Source organism: Cariama cristata, unplaced genomic scaffold (assembly GCF_000690535.1).
Source record: "Cariama cristata isolate BGI_N322 unplaced genomic scaffold, ASM69053v1 scaffold21198, whole genome shotgun sequence".
Taxonomy (NCBI): Eukaryota; Metazoa; Chordata; class Aves; order Cariamiformes; family Cariamidae; genus Cariama; species Cariama cristata.
The window spans coordinates 191-13,303 of record NW_009632066.1 but is presented as its reverse complement, the minus strand read 5'-3'; the positions used below and the strand labels follow the sequence as shown (position 1 = coordinate 13,303).

Genomic DNA, 13,113 nt, shown 5'->3' with positions numbered 1-13,113 from the left:
TCCCATGACAGGCAGGCAGATTTTGATCTTTGTTTGTTCGTGTTGTTTATCATTAAGAACTAGTCAAGTTAATACCATTGGAGAAATTAGCAATAAATTGCCTTTAAAGAACACTATACATGTATTATGAATGCCTGTTAATGCACAAATATTAAGAATGTAACAGTGAAATTATGTAGAAAAATCTGATACTTCGTGTGCTTCTGTCTTTAGAAGCAATAGCACTCATTTGCTTGTCCAGTAATATACTTTTCCAAGGAGAATTTGTCAATTCAAATACAGTAGTACAGAAATAATGAGGTATATAGCCAATGTTCCCGTACCTTTTCCTAGCATTTTAATAGGTCACATGGCACATCCCCAGGGTAATAGAAGAGTTTTGAAAGATCTGCTTGCACCATTCAGTCTGTTACTTTGTGTCCGATTCTAGCACGTGTTGACACAAGTGCATAATTGAGTGTATGAAAAACTGTATGCAGGTGAATTTGTCTGAAATTACTACAAGTTTATATTCAGAAGCAAGGAATACGTATGGCAATGGGTATGTCAGAATGGTAAAATAAGTAGAATGGTAACTAGAAGAACTCTTCAATAGAAGAATTATTTAGTCTGCTTTTAAACAGAAGGTCTGGGCTTCTGGAAATTAGACTATACTGAAAAATCTAGAAATTGCTGGCAGAAGCAGGAAATTTTGATTGTTTACAGTAATTGTGTTCAAGATGGAAGATAAATAATTACCTTTACATCTGGTCTGGAGGGATAATGGAATGTAACATTATGAAATTCAATTTCACCTCGTACTTTATCCAGCTTGTAGCCGTCTTCTGACATGCAGTCAATGGCAGGTTTCTAGGATAGAATTTATTGTGTTATTTATTTGCTGTTAAAGAGCCAACACTGCTGCAGTAGATAAATATTCCCAATACCATACAAAGCCATGGCACTTCTGTTTGAACAGCACTTGGCCACTCTGAGCCAGCAGCAGACTCTGCCTCAGGGCTAGCAGGTAACGGACATGAAATTGGAGGCCAAAGTGATGGGGGAGTTGTTACCTGTGAGTAGTACAGCAAGATGAATGCGGCCTCATCTCATTTTAGGCTTACTGCAATTACCACAGTCAACCACTCAGCCAGTTTTTGCTGGAACAGAATAGCTGACTGAGCGAGGCATTTTGAGTAAGTTAATTTAGCCAGCTCCTCAGCAATGAAATGGCACTGTTTTGCTCATATAAGCATTCTCCTACAGCACTGAATAACCAATTCATTGCTGAAAATCTGCACACTTCACCACTTTGCATTTAAAACATCCATCCTTGCATACCCAGTCCTAAGAGCTGGAATCCTGTTTTCCCATGAAGTGCTCTGGGTCTCACCTACTTTTGGCCAGCCCTTGGGTATTGTGGACTGCTACACATGAGCAGAGAACTGAGAGAAATTTGAGGAATCCCAATGAAATCAAATTTTCTAAGGATAGATTTTTGAAGCACAGCATACAGAGAATGAACTAAAACTATAGCAACATCAATATTTGATAATTGAAACATGCATTATTTTTTTTCAATGCAACATAACATATTGAAGGCAATTTTAATACAAGAAATGTGTATGTTCTAAGATGTTAAGAACAGCTAAAAGATTGACTCCTCTTTAGGAATATACCTTACTTAAATTCAGTTACTAAGCTATGAAGACAAGTTTCACTGATCCTGCAAATGGGAACCTCAACATGGCTGTAAGTTTAGTGCCAGAAAAAAAATCTGTATCAGGGCAGAGCTGTGCTTTTACTGTGTAATCACAAATCTACAAATGCAGCAAGGAGATGGATCTAATTTTGTCAGCCTTTCTCTAGACAGATGAAATCTCACTTTAGTTTGCTTTTTTTACCCTAAGGTTATCTGACTCAGCCTTATCTTGAATCTTGTGATTAATTCTTACTGTTGCAGCTCTTTGTGCTTTTTAAATTTTTCTGTAAAAAACACTTCCCTTATTTATCTTTTTCAGTTTATCTTAGAGCTTTAGCTTATGAAGTGCATTTATAAGGCACATGTGTTATCATTTTTATAGAACATTGAAAGTTTCCTAAAAAGTCCATTAGCATTACCACAGCCCCTCTAGCCTTCTTCATATACTTTTATGTGCTCTGTAGAAGACAAGCAGCATTTTAATGTGTTTACACAGCTTTTAGCACAATAAAGCCTATCAATGACCAGAGATACTATGTACTGCTAAGAAATCAGCAGTATTTTGCCACAGGTATAGAAAGGAATCCTCATCACTAAATGCCAATGGCTCTCAGACTTTCTCACACGACCTTATTTTAAATATCTGTCTAGATAATACTGTGATTATTTATGACCACTGTGACCAGTGCCTGTGCTCATTTGGTCCCATTGTAACTCGGGGTAGCTCTGGGACAGGTGACAGAGGCCACCTTTGTCACTAATGCCAAAAGAGCCACATATTTTGATGCCATCTGGAGGCTGGGAGCTAGATGCTTCACTGCAAGTTTGACTGCAAGGTGACTATTACTGCCTGCCTGTACACTTTCCATGGGCCAGCACTGATCGGTAATTGTACCTAACAAGAAATGGAAGCAAGAAACAGCAGTAGTTGAGGTAAAACTTTGTTATTCAGAAACAGACTACTTAAGAAATCTCTTCAACACCCTTTTCGAGTCCGTGTGCATGCCACTAGACTTTTCTATTGCACAGTCAATTTTTCTTTAATTGCATTCATTTTTCCTCATTTACACAGTAGATAAAACTACTACCACTTGAGGCTTATTGAATTATTTTTCCACTACAAAGTGACACAGCTTAGAAATGCATTACTTACTTTATCTATTGTCTCAAAAATGTTTGCTGCAGCCCCTCGGCCCGTGGCAAAGGCTTCTAGACAGGGAGATGCCTGGCCAAGATTTAAAGCTCCTACTAAAACACCAAAGAAAACCTGAAGAAGTGAAAAAAAATTAACAAAATATGATGTCACTTTTTTATTACAATTTAGAGCTTCGGCAGGCAAATCAAACTACAGAGGCTTAATGACTTCTGGTGCATCAGCTGAGCTGCAGTGATTCACTATACAAGCATAATTAACCCAAAAGAAAGCAAACAAATCCATCTTAGAAGGGATTTTCACTGTCTTTCACAACTTTGCTTCCAGGCTAAAGTAAATCAACTTATCTCGTATTTGCCCTGGCCTAAAAATGTGTGCACCCAGATATTTACTGAGGTGCCACTGATGTATTTTTAAGCCACCTCAATTTGACTGAGTGCCTGTGCCTTGAAATAAGGGCTGGAACTGAACATCGGTGGCAAGTAGATTATTTTGGAGATGTGTTTTACCATTAAGCTGATGAGAGGCTACAACAATTCAAAAACAGAAAGAAGCTTAAAGCACTGTATTACAACCTTTGTATATTGCAGTCCCTGTCTCATCCAATACTTCCCAAACTTAATTCTGGAGCAGGTACCAGCTACAGAGAATATGTTTTCTCCATCTCACACAGAAATGACCTGTAAGGGTTGCTGCCAACACCAGATAAGCCACTATTTAAGGTGAGATTATTCTATCAGTACAGGTGGACAGTTTCTGCAGGTAGTGTGTACTGAAAGTGCTCACTGTGTCAAGTTCTTTTCCAAGAACCAAAGGGAAGAGTTACTCACTAGTGACCCTCTTCTGAAAGCCCCAGGATCCCCTTTTGGTCTAAGCCTAGGATAACATGAGAGAAAATGAGCCACAGCATCCACTGTTCCTGGAAGGACCAACAGATGACAAAGGCAGCTGGACAGAGTATCAGATATCAGAGGACACTTCACTCCAAAAATTCAACCTTGGAGTCTAGCCTTGCAGATCAGAAGCAGGTGAAGCTGGAGCACATGAACCAAAATGCCAAAAGCATTTGTTCAAAATCTCCTAAGAGCTCCTAATGCTTCATTTCCCATGAAGGAGTTTTTATCAAGGTTCCTAAGCATAGACAGGAACCATTTAAGGCTGAGAATGTTGGGAATTATTATAAGGGACAGGAGCTCCAAAGAACAGGACACTGGAAGATGGTGAACATCAAAAGATAAAGCCTTATTTACCACACATACGCAAATGCATTAATTGTCTGTTCTTACAACAAGGAGTGAGCTCCATTGTATTGTAAGTATAGCTTATTCTTCTCAAAGCTAATGTATCAGGATGTGCTTGTCAGAACGAATATTTTTTTTCCTAGAATTTGCTCTGCTTTATTCCTCCTTAGTTTTTCAGTTACAGAGGTGGTTTGGCACAGCAGATTGTAAATGTTTGGATAATGTCTTTGGTGTAGGCTTTTCGTCCATTTTTTGCCTTGTTGTGGCTGATAGTTTGAACATTCACCCTGAGCATTAGGAGAACTGGTATGTAATCCTTTGTTGTAGTTTACCAGTATCTGAGAATTCTGCTAAGAAGCAATCAATGACTCAGCTAGCCTTTTGAATACAACACAAACAGTAGTCCGGATAAATGAGCAAACTGTATAAGGAAACACTACTGTTGAGAAAGAAATAGAAGTACAGAGGACTCAGCTCTTCCTTGCACCATACTGATGTTTACTGAGAGTAACCGCGTGGCTAAAGTGGAAGAATTTACTGTACACATACTGTGCACTGCAAACATCCACACTGTGATGGATCATGCCATAAGTTCACATTCAGCTTTACTACAAACTAATTTTCTTGTCTGAATGAGTCCCAAAGCAAGTAGGTTATATGTGTGTCAGCATCCATCACGAACATGAGAGACCAGGTTCTTTCTGCAGGTCTGATTGACAGAAGAAGAAGGGAAGGTAATGCTTAGTGTATCTCAATGCAGTATGGCTGGTGCATGACGGTGTTTCAGAGACCAGGAAAAGCATATTTAAAAGTTTTGTATCTACAAATCCCCCCCTCCTCCCCCCTGCCAGATTAGGAGTGTATGGTAGAAAACATGAAGTCCAAGAAAGGTGACTGGAAACTGAAAGAGGAAAGGGAGCATAAGGAAGGGTCCCTCCATTGACAACTACGATTTTTCAGCTACAGGGTAGCTCCCCACTATTTGCCATTTGTCATTTGGAAGCACTGAACTATAGTTATCTTGTGCAAGGCAAGGAAATTGCTCACTTTTTTTTCACAGCATTACCTTGTATCAACCACTGGTATCAAGAGCAGTTGCAAATGATTTCCTGTGAGGGACATCCTCCTTGAACAGAATGGCTCAATTTTACAATGCTGTCAGAGTAATTTACCAAGCTCCACTTAACAGGAAGTTTTGCACTGCATGTTGCTGGTGTTTAGGAGCTCTCATGGTGTGCAACAGGCAGACCATGGTGTGCAACAGGCAGAGAAGGAGCAGAAATAGATGTCTCATCACAACACCTAGGACTTGCCTAGGTTCAGGAAAAATTTACCCTGTGTCTGGGCTGGAGCCTGCCATTTGGGCAGTCCTAGCTTAAAGCAAATAACTAAAATATCTGTAGATGTTGGTTTTATTGCATTTAGGTCACCAGTGTCTAAAGCATCTACTGTGCAGAAGTGGATGCACGAGTGCCATGCAGGTTAGTATGGTCTTTTGTATACAGTGCAGGAGCCACAGCCATGTGTGTTTTTATCAGCACATATGTTTACATGTTTTTTTGTCATTTATAGAGCTGACCGGGCAATTAGCAACAGAAAATGGTGATTCAAAGAAACATGAACAGTTCATGGGAGAGGTTAAATTTGATAAAACTTCCTTTGGTTAGGTTTCTCTTTACCACAATGAGGCTGTTCATCACAAAGTGAGTTCTTCAGAGAAGCCAATATCCCGGAAACTACATGCCTATCCACAAAATCGGAAAGCTAGTTTCAGGCCTCTGTCAATTTTGTAGCAGGCTGTGAAATGAAAGCATTATTCTGACCAAAGTATGCAGCATTTCAAATCTTTAGAATAAACAAGAGTGTTTTTTTTAATCTTATCCAATTGTGCATATACTTTCATACATATACTGAGTAATGATCTTTAAAAGACACATATAGTGTCTGTTACCACTGAGCCACCAGATACTAGAACACTACAAATATGTGTTGCAGAATTAATGTTTTAAGAAACAGTCCAGAAAAGTTGCATCAAGATAAAATGGGTACCTGCAAAAGACTGCCGGGTGAATACTCTTCTTCTTCAAGGACAAGTTTGGAGCCATACCAAAAGGCTAATGCATAACACAGGAAAATGATGAACCACATGTAACCAGTGAATAATCCCATTATTATTCCTTTTCGAATTCCCCAGTGCTGAGCAAACACCAGATTCTTATCATATCTGTGGAGAGAAAAATAAAAGAGGACTAAATGAATTTGATAGAAAATTCAAAATTAGCAAAGACTAACAAAATGAGGTGTCTTCAATGACTGACTGTGCTACAGTTAAAGGAGGGTCCACATAAGGTTGATACCCCTTACTCTGAAGTGAGAGACCACTGCTGAAGCCAGCAATGCTCCCAGATCATTAAATCATTGTATGTTCTAGTGTAATAAGCACAAGAAAAGCCACACTCACTGCAGATACCTTGCCGTGGGGTTTGGAGTTTTAGAAGAGTGACACAGGATTTGAGAATTTGACCAATGCTTCAGAGCATGTCCTACAGCCGTGTTATGCTTTAAACAAATTTAAGAGAACTTTGCAGCTTAACATCATCAAATCATTATGTCTTGCTGGAACTAGTTCTCTTACTTACCTTGAAAGTACCCAAAGTGTTCAGAAGTACTGAAGTGTTCAGTGTTGCAAAAGTGATGTATCAGAGAATGTTTAGGGGAAAATTTGACAGCACGTTCCTACAAGTGGGAATGACTTGAAGATAGTATTGCTGATGTTTTATTTTGCTGATTGACTGAATTATGACACTGGTTTTGCATAGGTAATGTTATTTGAAACCTAAATTTCTGTAACATACGTGCATATAATTCTCAGAGCTAACAGATGATCATTGTTGTAGAATTTAGAGACTAATTGCCATGACTCTGAAGTGCATTACAGTGTTATGTTGCTACAGGAAAAAGCAATCAGAGACCTTACAATTTGGCCAAACGAACCTTTCAACTTCTTTCTTCTCCCCACCAAAAGCAGCCACTGTTCTGACAGATGAGAGGACTTCATCAGCCACAGCTCCAGCTTTTGCATAAGCTTTTAATTCTCGGCCAGTTAGTTTTGCCACAGCCTACAAAACCATAAGAAGTGCTGGTTACATCTGAACTGTAGGTGCAGACAAGGACAGCGGTAAGCAGTGCTGGCTGTCATACTGCACTGTCTGCTCTGCATGAGGTTGCCTCCTCTGCCCCGAGCAGGCTTTTATTAGGCATGCTGAACGCTCAAAGACTTCTGTCTTCTAGTATTAGGGCATATAGCCCTGTAGCATATGTTTTGCAGAACAGTTACCCCCTTGGCCAACAGTTTTGCTCCAGGTATCTAGAAAGAGCAGCTGACAACTCCTGCTTTCCCTCCTTCCCTCCCTCCTTCTTCTGCTAACTGGGCTTAGTTATCAGCAGATGGCAGACTGAGGGTTTGTGCGTGGTGGGAAGAAGTGGGAGCTTAAATGGCAAGAGCAGCCCTTTAGCCACTGTGGTAGAGCCCAGCTTCAGGAAGAAGAGGTAATGGTACTGATGGGGGAGGATGGAAACAGATGTTGCCCGACACTGTGCTTTGTTTCTTGGGCTGACGGCAAACAGGTCCCTACACAGCAGCCCAGAGCACATAGGACGCCAAAAGCTTACTTAGGCTCAAAAAAATGTTCAAATTAATGAAAGAAAATGTAGTAATGTACAATTCTACACAAAGATACCACACTGGTTTGGGAATGCAATATCACTAGAAATCGTAGTGTCATCATTTGCTTTCTTACTTCAAATACCCTACCCCAGGCATCTGCTAGCCACTTTTGGAGACAGGAAACCAGGCTAGATTGACCTTGGATCTATTTTCTTTATGGCAAAAACCAAAGACTTGGGCTGGAAAGGCTTGTAAGGAGGAAACACCTAACAGTGGGTATGTGAAAGGAAAGAGATGGGGACAGAGAAATAAGAACGGAAAGGGGGGAAATTACACACATAAAGGGGAATGAGCTCAGAAAGAAATTGCAAATGATGGAAAGAGGTATTTTGGGGGTTATTTCATTCCCTGCCAGGATTTTGCTCTCCCACTTCACACTGAGTCATTGTTCGTGTTATAGACTTTCAGCCAGCACAAGGTGCCAAAGGAAAGCAGGAAGATGAGAAATTAGTCTGAGTTACATTAGAGATTTGACAGCAAAATGATAGCAAACTGTTTCTGACGTGGAAGAAGTAAGATAGCCAAAGGGCTGAACCCAACCAGAGGATGAGAGAGTGCAGAGGAGGAGCAGGGACCGCCCAGCCCTGCTGGGTGTGGGAGTGGAGGTGAGAGGGCAGAGGATCCTGCAGGTCCCCTCTTGACTGTCCTTCCTCTGCATGGTGACAGGGAGTTCGTAGGGAGTGAATGAAGGAGCAGAACAGGAACAACCGGGAGAGAATGCAACAGCTGCCAAGACCAGGGACTGCTTGAGGTAAGTTTAAGCAGTTGTTTTCAACTATTGTACAGCTCCAAAAGTTGATCATCTCTAAAAGCGCCTAATCTACATAGAAAATCAAGCCTTGTGTCTCATAACCATCTAAACCAGGTATTTAGTAACAGAGAGAAGGCGTAGAAATAGAGAGAAGGCCAACTACTGATCTCAGCAACCATATTATCCATCCGCAGGACCGAATGGAAGGTATACTTACACTCCCGCCTCAGAAGCAGGATATATTATTCTGGGAATCAGAATAAGCAGAGCAGGAGCAAAGCCTGGCTTTCCTCCTCCCCCACCCCCAGTGCTGCTGTGACCATAATCTACCTCTCTTGACTTTAAAGGTGTGTAATAGCCTTCTCTTCCACCAGTCCTCCCAGCTCTGTGGCATGATCTTCCCTGCTCATCATACCTCAACAGGAACTTCTTGCAATTCACTTACCAAGCCATAGACAGCTGCTCCAACCCCGAGCAGAGGGCTGACTGCAATGATAACCAAGGTCAATTTCCAGCCACTGACAAATCCCAGTAAAAATCCACACACAAAGGTAGTTAAGCGCTGGATGAAGATTGCTACTTGGTCAGCAATAGCCTCATTAATTTTGTTAACATCGCTGGAAAAAAACGCAACAAAATCCAACAGAAGATTGGTGAGTGTATCTTTCGTTTCTGTTGCAGGTCTTGGCCACGTTTGGCTTAGTTGCATTCGCTTCGAGAGTCCCCTTCCTTATCCCTATTCTTTCCGCCATCATCCCTTCCAAAGACCCCTGGCTACTGTGAGAAAACTTGTGCCTTTGCAATGGCAGAAGGCTTTTGTGCATGAATACTGCAGAGAAGATACTGTCTTTTCCCAGGAAAAGTCATCCTGTGAGCAGACTCATTCACTAGCTGGTTCTTACTACTGTGCCCCAGCTGATTCAAAGGAGGGGGCAGAGACATGCCAGCTGGATGCAGCTATCTGATAACAGAAAACCTGTATAGCTGATATGGCATTCCTCCCATCATGGGGCACTGAGAATGTACCATACTGCCTTGCTGAGGGGGCAAGAAAAGGGAGGAGGGCTGTAACTCTCTTCTAGTTCCACTTTCCACTGGTTCCTCTCTCCACCCTATCAGGTAGTTTGTTCTCTAAATGACAGGGAGAGTGGGAAAACTGAGGAGGGCTACTTTATCACTGGAGGCAGTGGGAAAACATGACAGCTGTATCATATGGGGGACAGTGGTGCAGCTGTTAACATCATTCAATCCCTACGCATTGCCAACACAGAAAAAATGTCTTAAAGAAAAACAGTCATGATACGTCTGCCACTCTTGGCTACTAGCTCACCCCTGAGATTAGAAGAATTGGCAACTCCTGGAATAAATAGGAGCAAGTGGCTTTGAGGTTTAAAGTGCAAAGTTGTTAGCTCATTGATGTATCCAGTGAAATTACAGTCCGCTATTGAAAAATTGAAGAGTGTTGAGCTGAGGAATATGTTTATATTTCTTCTGGAGAATGTTTTTTTGCAATCAGGAAGCTTTTTGTGGGCACAGGACAATGTTTTTCAAAAAAACAGGGAGCTAAGTGTTTTTTGTTAGACAAATACATGCTCAGTTCCTACTTTTTGCCAGAGAAAGTCTTCACTGTGACTTACACTTGGCATTTATTTTCCATAAAAAGAACACCACAGAAAGTCATAGATAGCACTGCAGTAAGTAAAGGCAAATAAAATCCACTTCAACTACAGAAAAATCTGCAAATGTGACTCCTATTGTGCAGGCACAACTGAGAACAGGGAGCCATCTAGAGTTGGCATATTCACCTCGCAGCTGCCTTCATCCTGTAAACAGGAACCACTAAGAAAAGGAGCAAGCCTTAAACTCCGCTTTTATCAGGGCTAAATATATACCTGGGATAAGAAGACTTCTCCATCTACTTTGGGTCCCTTTCTAAAGGTAGGTGCTTGTACCTTCTTTAGCAGAAGATTAAGGCAGGCTTACTCTTTTCTTTTAAAAACCAACAAAAGCAAAGTGTGCCCCTAATATAATTTTCCTTTCTGAGAAGTCAGAGAGGGTTCAAACACAACTCCAGCCTCAGGGGAGTGTGTGCTGGCAGCCAAATTATAGATCACTCTGAAAAGACTGGGCACAGGAGGAGAAAGGAAGGATAGGACAAACTGGCAAAAAAAAATGCATCCCAAAACCCAACAAAAAACCCCCGCATTTACTGACAGACAAGGCACAAAAGGGAAATAATTGTGGCTTAACAGTGATGGCACTCAGTTTGAAGATGGGGGAGATAATCAGCCTAGTCCCTGCTCCCAGGAACATAGCTGTATTTTATATTAGAAGGTATTTGTCAAATGCCTCATTATTGGCACTCTGTTGTTTTTGGAAGGGAGTGCAAAATGTTCTCTCAAGCATATGTTTTTTCTAGATTACTTACTCAGAAATTCGGGTGTTCAGTTCTCCTACAGATGTACAGTCAAACCAGCCTATATCCATTCGCATTACTTTCCTGAAATAAGCTTTCCTGATTTTTTGTATCTGACGAGCTGCAGCCGTAACCCAAAGGCAGATCTGGGAAGAGCATAATGTGGTTGATAAATTGCAGCAAAAAGTCTTTCTACTCCCAACAAATGGGAAAAAGCAATTTGGCTAAAATGGGAAAGAGCAATTTGGCCATTTTATTATTCAGGTAAAATACATTCTAGCCACACATTCATGAATAGTTGGTTTATGCCTTTGATCTTTAAATAATCCAACAATTTTATAAAGCCTCTGGACCAAGCATTTGTCTCAGTTCTGATAGGCTGAGAGGAGATGCAAGTTAAATTACTTGTGCTGTCACATGAATGTCATATGGACAAAAATTTTTCCATCTACAGCTGTATGTAACGTAGGCATAGTTTTCAGGAAGGAGAATGACAAGTGATTTTTGTGATTATAAAAAGCTTCAAAAGCAGTGGATCCTTTGGCAGATTATGCAGGAATGGTCCAAGCTTGTGGCTCATCTCAGTCAGAATATGTAGGGTGTGATTCTTCTTCAACACTAGTTTTGCACTAGTATCACTCTGTAACAACTCTATACTAGAAACACAGGGCTCAAAGCAGTTGATATGCCTACCGGGAATCTGTATGCCCTTCACCTGTTATTTTGGTAGGGCATGTGGATTCCATAGTAACCACACTTGAGCAAGTATTTCTTGTGGTGTGAAAGGAGCAGCATGCATTCATCTCACTGGGTAAAACGTATCCTTGTACAAAGGTATGCATGCACAAATCCAAGGTCTCAGATTGCCAGAGCTAACCTGTTTCAGACGATAGAATGACAACTGCAAGCATTTGCTCTGCTCAAATGGGCAGCTGACTGAGCAGTTAAAAGGAACATAATTATTATAAACTTAATTATTTAGTGATTTAAACTTTGAAATCAAAATAGGGAACAAAATACTGACTTGGAGGTATCCTAACACAAGTACGGCACAACCAATTCCTGCATAGTAACCTGCAAACTTGGTCATTTCTTGTTCAATGTCCAGCACCCTGGAGGAAAAAAAAAAAAAAAAAAGAGCTAGCAATACTGTTTTAAGTTTCTTACAGATTTCTAATCTGGTGTTTCTTCAAGTAAGAGTCACATCAGCTGGCAAGTCAGCTTGTTTTGCTAACAGAGGTATTATTTCCCAATACCGAGGCTATCAGTAGCAGTGGCTGGTTTGCTTGCTCTGCCTGTTGCACAGAGGGGTAGGGCACTGGCAGGTACGAGAAAATGCTCTGTCATCCTGGAGCAGCCCTGCAGTCTCTGAGAAACCCCACCAGACTGCATGCTCCGAAACAGCACAGGTGAGAGGGTGTTTCGGGGAAGAGCTGCCCAACAAGTTTTCATTAGGTGTTGAATGCTCTCGCTTTATGCCATTATACTAACTAATAACACTGATTTAAACAGTGTTTTACATGGAGAAATGAGGGCTGCTAAAGTCAATTCAATTATTACTTTGTACCATAAGCTTGCTAATCTGAAACAATCATTTTTTTTAGCTCAAGTAGCAGCATTAAATTAATCTTAGTATCAGTGAAGGGCATTGAGTTGCTGCTATTGCATTCATATTACTTTGAAACAGACATTTGGGGTCATGATTGGTTATGCTTTTAGACAACTTTTTCAAAACATCCTGCAGACAGCAAAGTTTATTCCATTTACCCAGAATTTGGTGCACTGAAATTTTAATCCAAAAGGGAACACTATGCACCTGACCTGATCTCTTGCAAAAAACAACCATGAAAACTGCTCAGGTGCCTGACACATATCCAGTGCCACTTTTAATACTTTAATTAAGATTGTGAAGCACTTCCTTCTGGAAACTAAGCTAAGGCACATGGAAAAGAAGGAGGTGATTGGTGACGGCCAACACGGCCTCACTAAGGGCAAATCGTGCCTCACAAATTTGGTGGCCTTCTATGACAGGGATACAGCATTGGTGTATAAGGGAAGAGCAACTGACATCATCTACGTGGATCTGTGCAAAGCATTTGACACTGTCCTGCATGACATCGTTGTCTCTAAATCGGAGAGACATG

At 40.9% G+C, this 13,113-nt stretch overlaps 1 protein-coding gene across 1 annotated transcript in view; it reads right to left on the bottom strand.

Moving 5' to 3' along the window:
* The window catches only part of ABCB11 (ATP-binding cassette, sub-family B (MDR/TAP), member 11), a gene marked incomplete at its 5' end in the record, with an annotated part of 35,534 nt that extends 23,453 nt beyond the window's left edge, over nt 1-12,081 (bottom strand). The window contains 7 exon segments of the mRNA XM_009706219.1: nt 739-849; nt 2,835-2,948; nt 6,125-6,299; nt 7,070-7,194; nt 8,999-9,170; nt 10,982-11,115; nt 11,994-12,081. Coding sequence (XP_009704521.1) covers nt 739-849; nt 2,835-2,948; nt 6,125-6,299; nt 7,070-7,194; nt 8,999-9,170; nt 10,982-11,115; nt 11,994-12,081 — 919 coding nt within the window.
* Between the last annotated feature and the right edge of the window lie 1,032 nt (nt 12,082-13,113).